The sequence below is a fragment of the Dermacentor silvarum genome, chromosome 2 (assembly GCF_013339745.2).
Source record: "Dermacentor silvarum isolate Dsil-2018 chromosome 2, BIME_Dsil_1.4, whole genome shotgun sequence".
NCBI classification, from domain to species: domain Eukaryota; kingdom Metazoa; phylum Arthropoda; class Arachnida; order Ixodida; family Ixodidae; genus Dermacentor; species Dermacentor silvarum.
In genome coordinates, this window is record NC_051155.1 from 255,363,720 (window position 1) to 255,385,105 (window position 21,386).

Sequence of the window (21,386 nt, forward strand, 5' to 3'; positions counted from 1 at the left end):
CCTCTGCTCTGCCGAGGTTGTGGCCCATTGTTGTTTTCATTCAAATAATTTTGCGTGGGATCTGGGCGTCTTGCAGCGTTACCAGTCCCCAGTATTGTCAGAAAGTACCCAGGCTAATAAAAACTAACAGCTCTCTGTTCTCGGAAGATTTGGCACAATCATCAGCACTGAGCTGTAGCACGGCCGAGCTTCCCAGCGTGGTAGCCGTTGCTAAGCTGGCGTTTTTAAACTTACGATTCCGCGGGATCGGTTTAAGTTGGAGTGACTGCACGTGATTGATGTATTCAAGGCAGCCGAGTTTGGAGTTTAGATTTTGTCTCTTGTTAAGAGGGGGGGCTAAGCATGTGTACAGAGGAAACGCTGCTTTGTAGTCGCGGAGACTCCGATCGCATGCGAATGCCTTCGATGCGATGCAAATGCCTTCGACTGTTAAAAGTCGTCGTAGGCAAATGTCACTCCTTTTTTTGACGCGTCAGTCACATACGCAAATTTCTCAATTCGCCGCATTTGCTGCTCGAAGCACAACTCGAGCGCAACCAGAGATTTGGGCAATGCAAGTTGGTGTACAATTACGACACATAAAAGCAGTCCTACCAAGCAGAAGCGTGCCTTGACGAGATGCGAGAAAATACCCAACCTGAATGTTATTCCTAAATATTGTGTACTAGAACAGGTAGTTAATCTGTGATTGTCGCTCATATATTATGTTAAAGACCAGAACAGTGCGACACAGAAGGAGCCACAATTGACAGGAGATTCATAATTTTCCTACAGTAGACGACCGTAACATTGTCGAACCTAATTTTTCTCCCATATCAATGTGACCAGCAGCAAAATGTTGAATGAATTTTAGATGCCTTTAGAGAGGAAATGAGTAAATTTCTTTTAGTGATGGAACAGGCCAGTTACCGACAACACAAGATATTTAGATCTGAAGATTTCTTTTTAACCTGGTCATGTGTGCCTTGCTCAAGAAAAGGCCTTGCATTGTTTTCTTCAGCACATTCAAAACTTTGTGAAGTATAGCAAGTGAAGTATAGCAAAATCATGTCTGGGACAGCTGCCCTAGTTGAAAACAAGCTTTCAGCGCAAATTCAATGGCTAAAACATGTTGGCTATCTGAACAATGTTCTGTCTGGTGTTGCAGTAACTGTAATGGGTGAAATAAAAGGTGGTAAAAAAGTAACAACTATTACAGCCTTTTAGGACTGCTGTTATTCCTTACGCAGCATGTCCCATAACATAGTGAAAATTGTGGCGAAATCTAGATTGAAAGTAATCTTTGTCAACATCAAATTTGGCGGATTATGCTGAAAAATGAAGCAAGAATAAAAAATAAAAGCAGTTGCATTATAACACACTCATTGTTTTGTTGAATGCCCGCGCATGCTACGCGCGAGATTCCACTCGCATGCAATTGCTATTACATCAGTCAAACTGCAAGATGTATCAGTGACTGCCTATGTAAACATGCAGCTCCACTAGCAAGATCCCCCTACAGTCATATCACCACTGTCAGAGGTGTATGGCCTGTATATTGAAAAATTGTAAGATAAAGTCCCACAAACAGCACGCCTGCAGGACTCTTTGGAACTTTTGTTATCTTGACACAAGGGTATCCTTGTCATTATTGGCAAAAGAAATAGACAATCATGCAGATCTTTTGCTTCTGCCTTCCACATGCTCTTATGTCCTGCGTCAAGAAAATAAAGCATTTGATTGTTAGAGCCCTGACCTTATCGTTCTTTTTGAGTCATGCTGTTAAATCTTCCCTTTATCAAGATGTGCCAACCAGGCCCAACTGGGCACAACATCCAATAGTGTGCTGCCAAAAAAAGAAACATTGGCAATGTCTGTACTACATCAAGAAAATTAAATCTGCTTTAAAACTGTTGACATATTCAAGCTTACATCTTATTGACCCTAATACATTGAATAATCATATGAAAGAAAAATAATGCTAACATTCTTACATTGCCCAGAAAGCACTTTATAGTTCTTTTCATCACAATAACTTGTACTATGCAGTGCAGCTTAGTGAACCATTATTTCCTTTTTACTAACAGTGCAATTTTGTAGTATAGTTCTTTTCTTCTGTAAAAAAATTTGGCATAAGAATAGTGAAATGTCTTCTTAGCCTATATAAGCTGTCTGCCTGAAGTTTACTTGCTTCGTGTTTATATAAGATGCTGATTGTTATCTCATTTGAGTTGCTCCCCCCTGCTTTTTTTTTATTATTATTATTTTTTTTATTGAGTGCTGGTGCGCTTGTACTGTGCTGCCATTTGCTGTGCCCGTTGTCGGGTCTCGGAACAATTTCAAGCCATGTTTCATGGCATTTCATTCCAGTCCCTTTCCATCTATTGTCGTGAGAATAAAGTAAATATAAATAAGCAGGTGTTGAAAGTGTACCATCAAATTTTTATGAATAAGTATTGCAAGAACTACATAGTAAAAGCAGTGCAAAAATAATGGCAACACAAGACAGAGGACAGGCGCTCAGCTAACTACTGACTGGTTTATTTCACACAGGAAAGAATAAATACAAACAGCTCGTGCACCCTCACGTTACTGGCATTTGCCACATCTTCGAGGAGGCTGAATGCTACAGTGACTCATAGCATTCGTATCGCTGGAGTTGCTGCAAGGACTACTCATTCCTGGTAGCATTAATCCACGAATTGTCCTGCTTTAATTGAGCCTTTCTGTATATTACAGAGCAATTGCATTGTAGCTGCTTGTACTTTTATAGATAAAGAAAAGGGTGTGAAGAAATCAACATGGCCCATGCATTAGCAAGGTAGTGCGTTGGGCGAGTTGGTGCATAGCTTAACAAATGAATTGTGGCGCGAGGAAAAGAAGGAAACCAAGGGGAGACAGGATAGGGCGCCAAACTTTCAACTAGTTTTATTTCCAGCACATCACCCAAATATATATAAATATATAAAATTCTATATATTTGGTGTCAAGTCACCTGCACGTGCTAAACCAGGCGCTGCATACAAGGCAGTCAAGTGCTGCTATATTTGGGTGATGTGCTGTATATATTTGATGCGCTATATATATATTAAGTGATGTGCTATATATATTTGGGTGATGTGCTGGAAATAAAACTAGTTGAAAAGTTTGGCGCCCTATCCTGTCTCCACTTGGTTTTCCTTTTACTTTTCCTCTCGCCAGAATTCATTTGTTTATTTATGGCCCATGCGAGCACGCTTTCTTGGTGAACCCTGAACACAGGAATGTGATGTAGAGTGTGATGCAGCTGGTTTGGTGCCATCAATGGTTTCATACATAGACAGAGAGATGCTATGTAATCATCATCAGAATGATGAGTTTGGCAAGGCTTCATTAAGAAAGGAAATTGCCGCTTCTCTCATAGTTCCTTGAGGTTCACCTCTGGTGGCATGCTAATTGCACAGAATTTTCTTAGCGTAATGGCATCTTTAATGTTGACTTTATTACGTATTATTGTGTGCTTAAGTAAATCTCAATACTTCTGAGTGTGCATCTTGTTAGATTTGGATGGCTTTTGGGCACTTACATTTGCCGTGAGCAACTATTTTAGATATTCTTGAAAATACAGTGGTAAAAATTTGAGGGTAATGATAATATTACGTTAAACTGTGACAGCTGTTTGAAGCCAGAAGGGTGAAGACAAATCCTTCATGCTGGATGAAGTGTCGCACACGTAGACACTAGTGCCAGATTTCTAATAGTTTAAATCTTATGCCTGTAAACAATAATGGGAAATATAACTAGCTGACCACCAGGCTTATTGAAAGAATAGAGCAATGACGGCATTAGTGATGTGGAAGTCAAAATGATCACTTGGGTGAGTTGTAGATTATAAAATTACAAAAACAAACTCAGTTTGAGCACTTACCTATCAACTAAAAGTATTTATTAAGAATGTTCATAGATGTGTAACAAGCCCATACATAATAAACAGACGGAGTACTCTTCATGCCACCATTTCTAACTTCTTTATTCTCCTCTGCCTCCCAGCCCCCTTACTGCGGATTCTGTCTTGTCTTCTTCAACTACCTGAGCATGCGTCATTGCCCCCGCCCTTGTTTTCATCCTTCCTGGGATGGTATTTAAAAACATTTGCTATAAAGGCTTATTCAACGGGTGCCAATGGGGCCTACACCAGACAGTCCTTAAGATTCCCTGTTGGCTTGCTGTTTTGACAACAGAGAATGGCCCTCTGTGGTTTAAGCCCGAGTTCGACAGCCCTTTTCTCTCTAGCACCAAGTCTCCAACCTCTGTTCTTGGCATCGCTGCGTTTTGTTTTTAGAGCGCAGCTCTTGGGCGCTTGTTCCTGCGGCAAGCGTCGGCATTGTCGCTTGTAACCGAGTGAACGAGCGCAGCGAAGGATGAAGCAGAGCGCAGCGGGGATGAAAGATACGCGGAGGAAGGGGGAGGTGCAGCGGAACCATAAGGCGGAGGAGCAGGAGGGCATGGCGAAAGCGTGCAAAGAAAAGTGTAGTGTGGCAATGATGGCTACGGAGATGGTGTCAGAGTAGCACGCATCGTCTCGGAGGTCTGTTGCGGCGGCTGCTGTGAATCGCGCGCCAACACGTCACCCATGCGCTGGCTCTCGCGATATACCGATTAGCGAGGCAATCGCGCCACACTTCGCTCCGATTGCAACGTGCCGCACGAGACAGATTGTCCATGCCAGCTAATATATCCCTAAATGAAAACACGTATAGAGCTGTGCTCAAATTTTGCATTGGGGAGTATCGTAATCATCGGTGAATTTTTTTGTCAAAGTTCCTTTTCATTCTTTCCCAATACTTTGCTCTCTTTGTTACTTCTCTCTTCTGTCAGTTTCAGCGCTGCTTGAACTCCTAAAGACGTGTTGGCTGGTAAATAGGTCGGGTTCCCAGTAGGGCAGCAAGGAGTGTTGGTGAGCATCCCAGAGCTGTTGTACAGGATTGGTTATGAGAAGCTACCGCCGCTTCAAGGCAGTACTTCCATCCAGCTGGGAAGTCTGGATACATATTTATGTACTGTTTGATGTCACGAATAGCTTGCTCAGCTAGCTGCTGGGTGATATGGAGCTGTGAAACTGAGCGTAACTCCACGCCGCTCGGCCCATTGCTTAAGTTGATGGCTCTGAAAGGCAGGTCCATTGTCTGACACTAATGCTTTCATGTTGTCAAACATGTTTCGGCTTAAAAAGGAGATCACACTGTTGGTGTCCTCCTTCCCCGGTTTTGCTGCCACCATCCTGGTGCACTCATCCACACACAGCAGGAATGCTTGCGTTTTCTTGTTTTCAGGTTTTTTAAATTTTTTTAGAGTTCAGCAAGTCCATGTGTAGAATTCCTAATGGTGTGCTCGATGCTCGGTAATATCATTGTTGAGTTAATTGTTTAAATGTTACTTTATTCACCTGCATTTGTGACATGACTGCACATATCTTTTCGTGTCTTCTTTCATACGGAGCCATGTAATCCTTTCCGTCAGTTTCCTGTAGGTCCGCCGAAAACCATCATGACTACCCGAATGGGTACTATTGTGGTAACGCTCCAGGATTTTTGGAATCAGTGTGGGAGGCACTGCTGCTTGCGTTGTAGTGCATGTTAAAGAACCCCAGGTGGTCAAAATTAATCCGGAAGCCCTCCATTACGGCGTGCCTCATAATCAGAACTGGTTTTGGCACATAAACTCAAGAAAAAGTGGGAGGCACTGCAATTCTACCTGTCTGTGTCCATTGTAAAGGTTCAGTTCCTTCCCAAATTTTGGCGGCACCTATTGTTTCGTATTGTACATCAACAAATAGACCCCCAATCTGGACATTGCTTCCGCATCTCTCTTAAAAGCTCCTGGACACTGATTCACTTCAAAGTCGAACTGTCGAAGCTCGCTGGCCCACCGTGCGACTTTTCCTTTTGGCTACGTCATTTTAAAAAGGTGGATAAGTGCCTCATGAGCTGTGTACAACTTGAGTCTGGTACCTTCCAGGTAGGAACGGAAGTACTGAATTGCCTTTAAAACGGCTAGAGCTTCTTTCTCTGTCGTCGTGTAGTTAATCTCCGCTTTCTTAAATGTAGCTATGGTAGCCAATTACGCTTAGTTGGCAATTATTCGGCTGGCTTGCGTCTCACTGGTATAGTATCACTCCTGTTCCGTAGTGCGATGCATTTGTATTGATCCTAAATGGTAGAGCAAAGTCCGGAAATCTGAGGACTGGATCAGACGAGAAAACTTGTACTAGCTCATTGTAGGCCACCTCACAGTCACCCGTCCAACAGAATGGTACGTCCTTTTGTGTTAGTCTAATCAGATACCTAGTTTTGTGAGCATAGTCTTGGAGAAATGCTCTAAAATGTCCTGCCAACCCCAAGAACACCGATAGTGAGTGAACATCAAAAGGTTTCAAGAGTTTTGCAATGCGGGCCACCGATTCTTTCTTTTGTTCTTTGTAGTGCCATCCAGTACTCTACCTAAGAAAGTTGCCTTGTTTTGAAGAATTCACTCTTCTTAAAATTGACCTTTAGGTTGGCTTCTGACAAAGCTGCGGGGGCATCTGCCAGGTGTTATTCATGGAGACGCTCACTTTAGAATAGACAATATTGTAGACATTGCAGAAGCGGCCAATGACTGGATCCAGAACCATGTTCATCATTTTCTGAAACCAGCTGGGCGACTTCTTCCATCTGAAAAGGAGGCGGTTTTACTTGTAGATGTCAGACAGAGTTATGAAAGCCATATACTGCTTTGTATCCTCTTGAAGTGGTACTTGCCAAAAGCCTTTACAAAGGTCTATCCTAGAAAACCAAGTACATCCACCTGTGTCGTCAATAATTCCAACTATTCTAAGCATAGGGAATTGAATGAGCTGTGTCTGGTTGTTAATTGCTCTATAGTCTGCGAAGAGTCGAAGGCTTCCTTCTTCCTTGGATGCTATCGTTATCGGTGATGCATATTGTTACATCGTAAGGTCCCACCAGCGCGCGCTCCGATCCCCGAATGAGACGAGTCCCGTGCAAGCATAAGAAAAGAGCGTTTATTGATCGTAGAATCGGGCTTTTATAGCCAGGAGGGGAGAGGGGGAAGTGAGCACTGCTTGTGCCCACGTGTGACTAGCTTTGTCGTGATAAGCGACGATGGTAGCCAGATAGGTTCCGTTGCTACATTTCTCTTCCCTTAAGATTGTAGAGACGCTGTGGTGGTTTCCGTTGTCGCTATGAACGACGTAGCGGTACTTCGCCAGCATCTGCAGGTGGGGTGTCTTGCGTCGGCCCCTGGACAGGTGGTCGTACTGGGGACACTACCTGCTTCGTGGATGGTTCTGTCTCTTGCTTGTTTTCAGGAATAGGTTCACACTGCACCGGGCTTGACTGGGCCGAGCGCACCTGATCAACGTGCCGCCGTACGGGTCCCTAAGGTGATCAATGGTGACCATTCGGGCGCCGGATACGGATGCGGTTCTTCCCGGAGTCCACTTATCTCCCTGCCCGTAATTACGGACATGAACGGCGACGTCCGCTGGCACCGTCCACTCGTCCGTTTTTGTAGATCCTGCATGAATGGGGGGGAATAATGCGTCCAAGCGGGAACGGATGCGGTAGCCTAAGAGAAGTTCAGAAGGGCATTTTCCAGAACTGAGGGGAGTCCGTCTGTAATTAAAAAGAAGACGATCCAGGTTATCCCCTATGCTGCCGTTGCCCATCTTTCTGAGGCCGTCTTTAATGGTGCGAACAGCCCTTTCCGCTAACCCGTTTGATTGCGGGTGGTACACAGGCGTGCGCACGTGAGTTACATTATTCCGCTTCGTGAATGTCGCGAACTCCTCGCTGGTGAATTGTGTGCCATTATCTGTTACGATGGTACGGGGAATACCGAATCGACAGAATATATTCCTCAAGCAGCTCACAGTAGCAGAGGTGCTTGCTCTCTTCATGGGAACAGCCTGTATCCACTTGCTGTGGGCGTCTACAAGCACGAGGATCATTTACCCGCGACCGGCCCAGCAAAGTCAGCGTGTACTCTTTCCCAGCTCTCCTCTGTCTTAGGCCAGTTCCTTGCTGGTGCGGCTGCCGGCATAGGCAGGTTTTGAATGCATCTTTTACAGGAAGCGGATAGCCGTTCGATATCGCTATCGAGACCCGGCCACCAAAAAGAGGACCTGGCGACTGCCTTCATGGCCGAGGAGCCCTGATGCGTTTCATGCAAGTGTTCCAACACTCGTGCGTGCAGTTTTTTGGAATCACAACTCTCCGACTCCAGTACAATAAATCATGTGCTACGGACAGCTCCAATCTCCGGTCAGAAAATGCTTTCATGTCCGCTTCCGCAGCCTTATTTGCTGGCCAGCCCTGCAGTACATATCTTACGACTTTTGATAAGATGTGGTCAATTGCCGTTTCTCGTTTTAACTCCGTCAGTGAAATAGTCCCGTCTGAGAAGGTTTCCAATGCTAGGAGATAATCAGCAGGCTCACCTCCGGCCTCCGACTCGTTCGTCTCTTGGGGCAAGCGGCTCAGGGCATCTGAATTGATGAGCAGCTTGCCAGGACAGTATTTGCCTGTAGCGGAATCCTCCGAGATACAGCGCCCACCGCTGGATACAGCAGCAGCCGTTGGTGGTGTAGGCCTGTCAGACTTCAGAGCCCAGGAGGCGCTGGTGGTCGTGACCAAGGTGAACTCGTGGCCTGCAAGATAGTCCCGAAATTTAGATACACCAAACACGAGAGCAAGGGCCTCTCGCTCCAGCTGCGAATAATTTCGCTCGGCTTTGGTCAGCGTTCGGGAACGAAACCCGATGGGTCTGTTGACACTCCCATCAGTGTGAAACAATACGGCTCCAATACCATGCGGTGACACATCACATTCTAGTTTCAGTGGTTTCTTCGGATCAAAGTGTACGAGCACTCCTGCCTCCCGCAGACTGCGCTTTGCCGTTAGAAACGCTGCTTTCTGCACGTTTTCCCACTTCCACCGCGAGTGTTTCTCGAGCAACTGGTGCAGTGGTGCAAGCAGAGACGACAAGTTAGGTAGAAACTTGGAATAGTATGTGAGCATGCCCAAAAATGAACGCAATTCGCCGACATTCCGTGGTTCTGCAGCCTCTAAGATTGCTTCCACATTTTTTTCCATCGGTGAAGACCTTCTTGATCTATTCTGTGCCCTAGATACGTGACAGACTGTTCATGGAACTTGCATTTGTCAAGCCGCAGTTTTGCTCCACGCTCTCTGAATCGTTGCAGCACGAGCCGTAAATCCTGTCCACCTTCATCTTTTTCAGATACCACAACATCATCCAGATAAGCCTGAACACATAAGCCCTGCAAAACAGTCCTCAATTTACCGCTGGAAGATAGCTGGTGCCGAAGCAATACCAAACGGCAATCTGTTGTACGCAAATAGCCCGCGGTGCGTGTTGATAACGCAAAGCTTCCGCGAGTCTTCATCCAAGAGAATTTGATTATACGCATCACGTAAGTCGAGGGTGCTGAAATACTTGCCTCCGTTCAGGCTAGCGAACATATCATCGATCAGAGGCAAGGGGTATTGCTCCAACTTGCAGCATTGGTTTAAAGTGACTTTAAAATCACCGCAAATTCTCACGGTGCCATCCTTTTTCAAAACCGGCACAATGGGCGTAGCCCACTCCGAGTGTGTGACGGGTGACAGCACTCCCTGTGACACAAGCCTGTCCAATTCTTGCGTTACCTTATCGCATAAAGCGAACGGCAGAGAACGAGCCTTACAAAATTTTGGTGTGGCTCCCTCCTTTAGCAGCAGGCGCGCCGGGGGCCCATCAATCACTCCGACTTCTGGCTGGAACACGTCTTGAAACTCGGCGAGGATGTTCTCTACGGCAGACGTGGTCGTTCCCGAATGGGTGTCCGGCTGGGCCCTCAGGTTGAAGATTGGCATTCCTGACTTTGCAATCTGGGCGATCAAGTCACGTCCGCATAGACTGGGACCTGTACAGTCTAGGATGATCAAGGGACAGTCAAAGGATACGCCATTATACGACACCGGCACACGCAATTCTCCCATCACTGGAATTTTTCCGAGGTAGCATGATAGCTTGATGTTTGTGGGCTTCGGAATTGGCCATTGTTGTCGGTGTTTCTCGAAAATTTGCCTTGGTACGACACACACTGGGGAGCCAGTATCTACGTGCATTGACATGTCCACACCACCCCAAGTGAAAGTGCGTTTGATAGGCGGTTCCAACTGAGCAAATACGTGCCGAGCTTAGTGTCCACACATGCGTAGCATCATCAAGTCTTCGTCATTGAGTCAGCATTTACTGCAAGAGCTCGACCGCGTACGTCCCCAGGTGCTCGCCTGCTTGACCTAGGCCTTAGACCGTGGCCGTCGCTCAAGCACTTCTTAGCAATATGCCCTAGCTTACCGCAGCGGTAGCACCGTGCCCTCAACCAACCACAAGCATTGCTGCTATGCCTGCTGCTGCCACACCGGCTACATTCTGACACCACCTCGTTTCCCGTTCTCTGTTGCGCATCAACGTTAAGCACTGTTAGCTCTGAGCTTATTTCTCCGCCCCTTTTTCCGCCGCTTCGGCTGCGAGCACCATGGTTTCCGCTTCCTGCAGTGTTAAATTTTTCTTTGCCAGCAAATGCTTCTACACGCGCTGGACCATACACTGCATACAATACGGTCTCGAAGCATTCGATCGAGCATTGTGCCAAAATTACAATTGTCGGCAATGCGTTGTAGTTCCAGAATAAATTCATGAACAGGCTCACCTTCCTTTTGATAGCAGTTGAAAAAACCTTCCGTAGTTTGAAAAACTTTCCGTAGTTTCGTGGCGCTTTGGTCGAAGTAATCATCCAGTGTTTTGACTACTTCGTCATAGGTGAGCGCGTTGGGCTTCCTTGGTGCCACCCTTCCTGCGAGCACTTGCACGGTTCTTGGTGCCGCTAACGATATACTATATGAATGACATTTTCTTTCTTCACAGTGCGAATTTCTTACTCCTTTCCCCGCAGGTTGTGGCTCATGCACATCTTGGCTCACAAACACAGTGTCACCCTAGTGTATGTCAAGCTTTAGCAATCTCATGTCTGGACGGGAGAGTAGAAAGTCATACTCAATATTGGCCTTCGATAAGCAGTGCCAGTATTTCTGCAGTTCGTGACTGGTAAATAAGTTTTAGGCACATCCATTTGCTGTGTTCGTTTTCATACCCGTAATAGCCTCGCATGACGACTGTTTTCCTGTAAATATGTTCTCTGCCTTGGGTCTGCTTCTTTTTATAATTGAACTGAACTCCGATGTCTACAAGGAGCTCGCATAGTCTCACCATTCACTTCGAGTTGTGCATGGGAATAACTTGATGACATAAGTTGGACAGTCCTCATTTGCTGTAGAGACATGTTAGAATTTCCTCTGCTTCTTCCTGCTCTTCATGTTTTGACTCTGTGGGTTCTGTACGGGAGTTATAGGTCTTGCGAATGCTCGCACCAAAGTTAGGTCTGACACCTACCAACACTGACGGACACTTCGCGTCAAGCGATTGATGCTTGGCGTCCCTGCGTAGTCTCGTCTAATCTTGTTGCTTCACTCAGTCCAGGAATTCAGAAATAGTTTTTAGTAGCTCTAAGGGCACTCCGAGCGTTTTCGGACCTTCGCTAGAACCTGTCATTGCAAATCTCTAGGTAATCCGTGGATGATCAGCACAAAAAAGTAATGACCAGCAACAGTCCAAGTTTAGCGAGGCGATGAAGTTGCTGTTTCTCCAGAAAATACTTGAGTGGCAGCTGGACTTGAAATGGTAAAATAGTGCCTCATGCCACTGCTCATCGGATTCTTGCTGAAAGTTGGTAGGAAGCTCTTCTTCCATTTAAACCAAGGTTCAGGCTCTTGTTGCGAAAGTCACACTCATGCCACTTTCTTGCTATCCCGCTAAGGAATCACAGTCGCATGTTAATCACTAGGTCTTCATCAGACAGCCATCCATTGTTCTTCTCACTTGTTCATAGGAAGCTATCCACCTTTCTGGACTGTCGGATGAGCTGTCGAACGTTTCAGGTCGTACTATATGTGATGAATGGTTTGCCCGTTTGGTTAATACAGAAGCCAGTCTCTCAGTAATAGAGCTTTGCTGCGAAATATGCTGTTGTCGAATTGATATGGCGCGAAGAACTTTGGTAGCTCGTCAGATGGAGCTTGCCGGAGCATGAAAGTTCTTACTAGCGGTGTAAACACCAGCTTGTTGGTGTTGACACTATTTTGCAAATCGTCAGTTCGTTAATAAATTTTCAAGCGGGAACAGTGCTAAGGACAAGCATCAAGTAAAGGCATACTGTGCTGAGCATACCTCAGCTTGTTCATCTTTTTATGTGCCGTCACTTCGTCCTTAGTGCTGTTCCCACCACAGAGGCTCGGTGTGTACACGAATCGAATAGAGTTCTATTGATTCAAGACTGAATCAAATAGAACAAGAAAGTAACTGTGAAGAAACTACTTGTTTGTTCCTAATGCTCCAATTTGCGCTTTTAATAAACAATGCTTCATAACATACTATTGTCGTATATGCAAGAAGGAAGTCACGTGGGGACAACAAGAAAAGATGATGGATATGCATCATTTGCATCGTTCTTCTATGCTCTTCTAAATACCACATATTGGCTGACGAGGATTCAATCCACCGCAAGGGCAAGTTTCCTGGCGATTTCCCCTGCCAGATCACCACAATAAGCGTCCTGGGATTACAACTGCCACCGCCTTTCCTGCCTTCACCTAGTCATCCGGCTGTCTCATGGGACCAGTGAAGCAGGCCTTTGAGATGTATATGGTGGCTTCTGAGCTTCCAGCCGAATGCCGCAGAGCAATTCTGCTCACCTGTCTTAGCAGTGAGGGGCAGCGGATTTCTCTGCACTGAAGTCAGCGAACTTGCCGTTGGGCTCTGGTACCACTACTACCACTACTCCTGCTGTCGACTCTTCGAGTGCAGGTGACACCATGTCGATGAAGGACGTGTTGGACTCTGCAATCATTTGCTTTCTGACCATTTCAAGCGTTCAGTTCAACGTCATCGTGGCTCACAGCGGTTTGGTTGTGCTTAACATGCAGGTGAGACAGTGGAAGAATACATCGCTGCTTTACAAAGCCTCATTGCCGACTGTAATTTTGAAAGCCTTACCAATGACATGCTACATGATCAGCTTGTCTCAAAAACGCAAATCATCATCTACGTGAGCAGTTACTATTTGAAGGCTCCTCACTGACGCTCTCACGATCGCAAATCAGTATGAACAGGCCGTGAGTCAAGCTAAGGAATTTTGCGATGATGATGCCTCAATTCGTCATGTTGAAAAAGCACAAAAGTTTCCTCAATCATCAGACCAGACAGATGAACATGTATATACGGTTGTGACAAGCATACGGGCATCCAATACAAGGTGCCCATGAACCTTCGAGCATGCCATCGGTGTGGAGTGACTGACCACATTGCAAATAGTCGTGCATATAGGTGCGCAAGGTGCAGATTTCGGTGCTGTGGGAAGATTGGTATCTAGATTTTATGTGTAAGTCGTCTGGACAAAAGTCAACAAAAGCACTTCTGCAAAATCATTCAGCAAAAGTTCAAGTTGACGACAACGGCTTCTAGCTCACACGGTAGTGAAAAACAATTCGTGTTGTCTAGTGACACAAACACGGCATTTATGCTCCGTCTGCATGGAAGCCAGGCTATTTTGTTTCTGGTTGATGCGGGATTGTCTGTCGCTATTCTAGCAGAACTATATCACCATTCGCTCGAAAGCACTTGCCCTTTGAAGCCTACCTCAGTGCCGCTTTTCGAACTACTCCAAGTCAAAAATAGGAGTTCAAGGAGGCTTTGTCGCCTCAGCTACATTCCAAGACAGAAGTGCTTGCATTATTCTGTATGGTGTCTGAAGGCACCACTGTTCTGGGCCTAGATGCCATTGCGGCACTACAAATGAGATTGAGATACAGCCTCCCGCATTTTTAGCTAAATCGCGTGAGTGTCCATCACACGTCATTTTTAGCCTTAGTGCCGATAATCAGCGAGACCGGCAGAAATACTCTCAAGTGCACTAAACACTCTCCTGTGCAAGAGTTGTCCTAAAGCTATGTTCCTCCAGGGCAACGTACGACCATGTATAGTGTTCTCGCACGATATAGCTAAAAATGCGGGAGCTGTACATTGCTTCAGTGTCTTGCATTGACCCCTAGCATTCCTGTATTGCCACCTGAGCTACGTTCAGAATACGAACATCTGTTTGACAAACAGCTTGGATTTTCCAATGTATTCAAACAAAGTTGAGGTTTGCGAGCCTGTTTCACCCGTTGCCAGCAAGCTCTGAAGGTTGCCCTTTACTGTTTGCGCAGTAAGCTGCGCAAACAGAGCATTTGTCAGCTAAACTGCAGAAACTTGACACATTATTGAGCGTGTTGACGCCTCTCAGTTGGTTTCTCCAATAGTGGTGGTTCGGAAAAAGGATGGATCAATACGAATGTGCATTGATCCGCGAGAACCCAGTAAAGCTATAATTGATAGCTTTCCACTTCCAAAGACAGAAGAGCTGCTGCATAGCTTAGCTGGTGCCCAGCGATTTTCAAAGCTGGATTTAGTGTCTGCTTTCCACGAAGTGGAACTCAACCCCGAGAGCGTGATCTGACAGCATTTATTACGCATGATGGGCTCTTTTGTTTTAAGAGTGTGTGCTTTGGTTTGGCTTCAGCTCCATCAGCATTTCAGAAGGTGATGCATCTTGTATTTAACCCTTTCCCTATCGTGAAAAAAGAAGAAAATTGTACCAAATTTACCAGAAATTTTCTTTCACTCGATTTGTAGAGCTTTTTTTTTCTGAATCAAACGGCACCATTATTCCAATGCAGTGAGGGTTCCTTTATTTCACGAATTGCGTAAAAAAGATAGCTCGAAGATGGCTTCACCGCATGGCCGCAGTGTCTTGCAAGAAAGTGTTTGTCAGGATTCGATAAACTATGAAAGAAGAGAATACAAAGAAAAAATAACCTAAACGGTGCAAAAACACGTACATGAATAGTGGTTACTTTTCTAACACAGTTAGTAGGCCGTCTTGGTATGGTAGACTTTGAAGCAAGGTGCGGCACAGAGGCCAACTCTGGGAGGCCGCTAGGTCCTCTGGTCCATCCACAGAATCGTCATCATCAGAACATATCACTTTCTATATCTGTACAAAACTCTAGAGAGCTGTCGTCTGATGCAGGCGTCGAAGAGCTTCCTGTTACGCGCACTTTCATTGCCTCGTTTCAAGGAGGCAGCAGTACAATGAAAGCCGAGACACAACATGGACAAGTGTGGCCATCTAGCGTCAAGAAACACAACGAGTATAGACTTCATTGGTTCCCTGTGTGACAAGTTTTTGTGGATGATGACGAGTATAGTCATCGGTCGTTTTGGTACAAAATCTCTTCGACGACTATACTCGTCAGCGGGAGGGAAAGGGTTAAAGGATGCAAAGGTGTACTGTTCTACATAGGCAACATCATTGTCTGGATTCTTGAGAAGATCATCTCTCAAACATCTGCACCGTCTTGCAGCGGCTTTCTAAAGCAGACCTCAAACTTATCAGAAGTGCGTTTTTGACATCACAAAAACTCGCGTTTCTGGGGCATGTTGTGAACGGCAGAGGACTTTTCCACTAGGTCATCTATTCAAGCGATAAAAGAAGCTCCTGCGCCTTCAAACGGAAATGGACTTCGTTCCCTACTAGGACTGGTGGATTTTACTCCAAGTTTGTTCTGCATTTTTCGGATCTTGTGGAACCTTTACGGGCATTGCTTCGATGCAACAAACCATTTGCTTAGAAGCCAGTTGCTGAACAGAGTTTCGTCTGTTTAAAAATGCTAATGAAACTTGCAACGTCCTACATTTCTTTGATCCGAACCTTCCTGTCATTGTCCCAACCGATGCCTCTGGGTACGGACTGGGTGCGGTGCTGCCTCCCGCACATTGAGCCCACAAGAACGAAGATATTCTGCCGAATCAGTCGTACGAAACGTTGACTGCGAGAGACGTACTGGTGGCCTCGAATGGATGAACACATTGAACAACTGCTTAAAACCTGTGTTGTTTGTCAGTCCTGCAATAAGTCCACGCGGCCAGCTGCAGAACCTACGCAGCCTGTAGCTTTTCCTGGCAAACCTTGGGAGAAGATTGGTATTGATATTATTGGACCCTTTGAACAAGCTCCCGTCGATTGTCGTTATGCAGTGACGCTTATTATCACAGCAAATGCCGAAGTAAATTTTTCAAGACAAGTTTCTACAACGACGGTCAAGAATTTCCTGGTACAAATGTTTGCTCGTGAAGGCTACCCCAGTGAGATAGTTTCCGACCATGGAACGCAGTTTGGCTCGGCTGAATTTGAAGAGTTCCTTCAGGAAAATGGTATATGCCATTGTTTCTCGTCTGTCTACCACCCTCAAGCAAACGGTCTCGTAGAAAGATTCAATAGAGTTCTGAAGTCTGTTGTGCAGATGGCAGTATATATGAGTGACATGATATACGCATCGCCGTCTCAGATTACTTGGGCATCTACTGCTGCACACCTCGGGCCCACAACGGAAGTTGCACCCACTGTTTGTTGCATGGACGACTGGCACGAACGCGATTAAACATCGTTGGCCAGCCGGATAGCTCTTTTCATGAAAATCCGTACAGGCAATGAAGATGCTGCATCAGCGTGTCAGACTCAAAGCTTTACACAGATGGATGTCGCGGAGCTCGAGCGACACAATTTGCTGTCGGCGACTGCATCCGCGTAAGAAAGCCTACAGTTCGCGGGCAAGATTTCTTCACACTTTTCGGATCCCAAGAGGATTATCGAGCAACAGAGGACCAGCGTCCTTTCTTTTGAAAGATGTTCGAGTATGCAACGCTTCCAGTTTCAAGCAATGCACCCAGAAGCTGTGAAGAAGTTCACAACCAATCGTCCTGGTTTTCTTCGAGTGGGCTCTACCGCTACCTCACCCGTCTCTTCAAGTTAACACGTAGGCTGCTGACTGTCCGTCTACGTCACGGCAAGAGGTAACGGCACAAGCGCACAACAGTTAATCAATTAGAGAGCTGTCTTCACTGCAGGAAAGCAGACCGGCCCACCCATGGAAGAGCGTTCAGTTAAGAATACGCCCTTAACATGAGGGACTATGTGCTATGCAAGCAATAGTTTTTTCTTTTAATCACCCGAGGAAATATCGTATGTGGAAGAAGGAAATCACATGGGGGAAAATAAAGAAAAGATTATGTTATGCATCGGTTGCATTGTTCTTCTAAATACAACAACTATGTGATGACGGAAACTTGTTAACTATGCTAGGATATTATATACTATTGGCACTATTGGATTTGTATTTGATTCAGTCTCAAAAGTCGCTATTCGCACACCCTTATCAGTTTCTGTGAGAAACAGTGTGCATATGTGTGCATTGTTGTGTGTAACACACACACACTTTTAATAATGCCTTTGCTTTTAGTAAGCACCTGTCTCCTCTTTTGCTGCCGTCTCATGTTTTTTTGTTTTTTTTGCACCTTCATAACTATGAAGGAGGTATCTGCATATGTGTTTTTCAGTGCTAATAAAGTCTAAATAATTTTTCTGGCACACATATTCAAAGTTGGTTAAATGTTCATAGTTAATGAAATGGTTTTACTGTGTTGGTTTCATGTTTTTTTGGTATGGGCATTTGTAATTTATTTCGCTCTCTGCTTATGTTCTCAAACTTTTGCCAAAATGAAGCTCTCCTGAAGCCCTGATAATCAAGGATGCCTCATATTCACCTTTACTTCTATTCTGGCTTTGGGCACACGTGTGTGCTTACAGGAACAAAGAAATGTGATGTTGGCTTTAATGGAAGCCTGTCAACAAGATTGGCATGATGGTGCATATGAAATGCTTGAAGCTATTGTCTTAGAGGAAAGCATGTTTTGTGCAATTGATGCGTCCCTGGAAGCAGTTGTGCAGTATGGACACGAGAAATGCTGAAGGTATATGATTAAAATATTAGTTAAAGGCCCCACAGGGAATACAAAAGTCATGATAAAGGGAGTGCTTTTGTCTCTATGACAATTTTGGATGGCATGTGTGACATTCAAAAGAGTGAGCAGTGACCTTTTCAATTCAATTTGTGTTCGTTTGCTGGGATAAGTGCTGACATTTGCCACACTGGATATGGACCGTTAGCTCTTGAAAGTAAAGGTTGCCAGTGAGAATGCTGTTAAGTGGCTCGGAAGCAACCTATCTGCATCAACACATTCCACTATGGGGCGAGTGGCGCATACCTTGGTGCTACTGCTTGTGCAGTTTGACTGTGAATGCATTAGTCAGACAAACTTTGCAGCTTCTTCACTGAATATGCAGTGCTCTGGAGCAGTCTGGCCAGCCAAGCCCACAGACCCTGCTGGCTCAGATATCGGCCAGCGTGCTAGTCAAGAATGAAGGCCAAGATGGTGAAGTGGTTCCTGGCGAAATTCTGGTTCACGAAGTGGCACCTGATGATGTTATGCCCAGTGAAGTGGTACCTGATGAGGCCCTCGAAGTGGCTGCTGAGGTGATGGAAGCCGCATCAAGTGAACTGGAACCAACCGATGCTGTCGAGACCATCTTGGTGCCTGACGAGGTGTGGAGGAAGTTGAATTTCACGGAACGGTGGTGCAGGCAGTGGAAGAAGTGCAGCAGGTAGAAGACATCACAGCGGAGGTGATGGCTTCTGCGGGAGTGACTGTGGACAACACCGTCCTTTGCAAGGTAGGTCAGATGATGTTTACTAGTAGTGCATTCAGCCATCAGGCCACACACGATTGCAGAAAATAGTGCTTGCTCTCAACGTTGGTTGTGACAATGTAACATCTGTGGCGGGTCAGGAAGAACTCCTTGCTTTGCTTGTTGTGGTTGTTAAAGGAAAGAAGGTAAAAAATACTGGCTCAAGAAACACACAGAAAAAAAAAGCGGGGATGAAATAAGCAGAACAAGCACCACTACCGACTATTCTTATTATTTGGTGGAAGGACACATACAGTCGAATATAACAATATTCAGGTGCCAAGAAAAAGAACCATTAATTGTGGTAACTGGGTTGTTCAAAAGGAAAAGACTGAGGGGACCAACATCAAACATTTTAATTACACAGAAAGAAGTACAGTCGAACTCCCCACTTATAAAATTACTCGGAGGAACGTTTGTGTGTTCCATGGTAAAATGAACCTGCCTACTATAATGTTCCCATGTGGCGTTATATCAATTGAATCTGGCTGCTCGTGTCTGCTCTGAAAGGAAAAAGAAAATCCTGGCAGAGAAAAGCGCTAGCCACCTTCGCCGCATTGTGCTTTGTCCCCTTTGTCCCCTCTTCTGTTTCGAAGGTGATTTTTTCCTCTCAGCACAGATGCCCAGTAGCCAGATTTAATTATTACAGCTGATAAAGTGGCATGGAAATGTTGTCGTAAGCAGTTTATTTTACTCTAAAACACAGACAAATGTTCGTGGTGCTGTGGATGCTCATTGTTATGTCCTAAATATTGTTAAAGGGACACTAAAGGCAAATACTAATTCGAAGTGGACCTGTTTAAATACCTTTCCAGAAACCTCGAAACGCTTGTCTCGTGCAAAGAAAGACTTAGTTTACGCAAAATTGGATCTGAAGGTCCAATACCTTTATTGCAATTCAAATCACCCGCCACGCCAACTGAGGAGTGGTGACGTTGCATACGCCATTTTCTGCCGTTGGTGAGTGTAACGGCGCCCGACAGATGGCGGTACGGTGCGCCGCTGCAGCTGATTTTGGTAAAGTAGCGTAGACCGTTTGGGCATTCCGCGAAGTCCGTCGCATGGAAGTGGATTTTCTGCTACTTGCAGTTAGGCAAGGTTCGCGAGCCAGAAAAACAAGCGCAACACTACACATTAACAGAAAAACTGAAACGCGAAAGTGCGGGCGGCACAGAGTCGAGCGAACACGAAACCTTTTGACCGCCCGCGTTGTCAACGGTGTAATGTCAGTTAGTTCTTTTTTGTAAAAGTGTAATAGAACTGGTGAAGTAGTATTTTCTTTCTTCTTATAATACAGTACAATGATGTTTTTATAACGAGTGGTTCAGTACTAGTGACAGAATTTAAATGAGGAGTGCCTTCGTAATCGGGCGAGTACCTGAATGTCCCGGGGGAGTCACTAATCATGTCCTGCATTTACCTTAATTTCTCTATTACTAAGGCTCTGCTCGCGATAATATGACACTTTATAGATACTCGTGCACTAATTCATCACTTTAGCTTGACTTAGTATTTGCCTTAGTGTCCCTTTAAAGCCGGTACTGTTTGTGGGCTTGACTGTTTATAATGCAAACAAAGATTATGTGCCTCCATGAGAAGCTTTGCACAAAATTGCAACCATCAATTTTGTCGCATCTAGTCAGTGAACTGTATCATACCTGCCAACTTGTGCACTACAAGATTTGTAAAATGCTGCAGACACGACAGGAAGGGAAGGTGGGGGAGATGTTTGCCTTGAGCGCACACCACTTTTTGGGATACATAAGCACTTTAATATTGAACGATGATTTACTGTTGGAGTTAGTGCAGAAGCAGCAACAAACTTGGAACAGTGCAGGTTGACAAGCAGTGCAATATTTTTAGATCATAGTGACTTTTTCAGAGTTTGCTGCTGCCAGTTAGACTTGTTTCAAGTACTTGTCTGAATAAACTGGTTCGAAGCAACTTCCTCTCTGGCAAATGCGATCTTGGACTGCCACCATCAGAATTTTTTTTGTACGGATTTTTTTCGGTATTGTGCCACTCCAAATTTCAACACCTTATTTTTCATGAAACTTGACCCAATATTCATAAAATCATAGAGCGATCCCAAATTTGTAAAGTTTATGAGAAATTTGGGTATGCTGTATTTGGCATACCCAAATTTGGCAGGTATGCTGAATTTTCATGCTCTAAAGGACCACGGAAACGTGACATGCTCAATCCCTTTTCTGTATATATAACTTGCCTCGGAACTATCTTGAGCATATCTGCTGTTGGGAAAAACTCCCTGAAGCTTTATTGACACATGCAGGACACAGCTTTGTCATTAGAATTATCGTTGTTTAAAGTTCTAGTTGCTGCAATTGCTCTTTGTTGGTCGTGTTTTCTATCATGCATGTAGCCATATACGTAAAGGCTTGCACGGTTACCTTAGGACTCATTCTGTAGAGCACTGCATAAAACCACTTACAGTTCATTCTGTATGTTGAGCCAATTACTATAAAGTAAGAAATGCCGCAAATTGAAAGGAGCTTTTTCCATCAGAATGGATTGTGCCAAACGACAAAGTAGAAAATGCCTTCCTAGTAATTGCACGTGAAATTGCAAGCATATGTATTAAGGTCCATTTGGTTGAATT

The 21,386-nt window shown here is 45.0% G+C and overlaps 1 protein-coding gene across 1 annotated transcript in view; it reads left to right on the plus strand.

The window, feature by feature from the left end:
• Positions 1–21,386, plus strand: part of LOC119440804 (zinc finger protein 184-like) — a 54,106-nt gene that overhangs the window by 21,788 nt on the left and 10,932 nt on the right. The window contains 2 exon segments of the mRNA XM_049663060.1: positions 18,365–18,573; positions 18,624–18,751. Of these exon segments, the coding sequence (XP_049519017.1) occupies positions 18,365–18,573; positions 18,624–18,751 (337 nt within the window).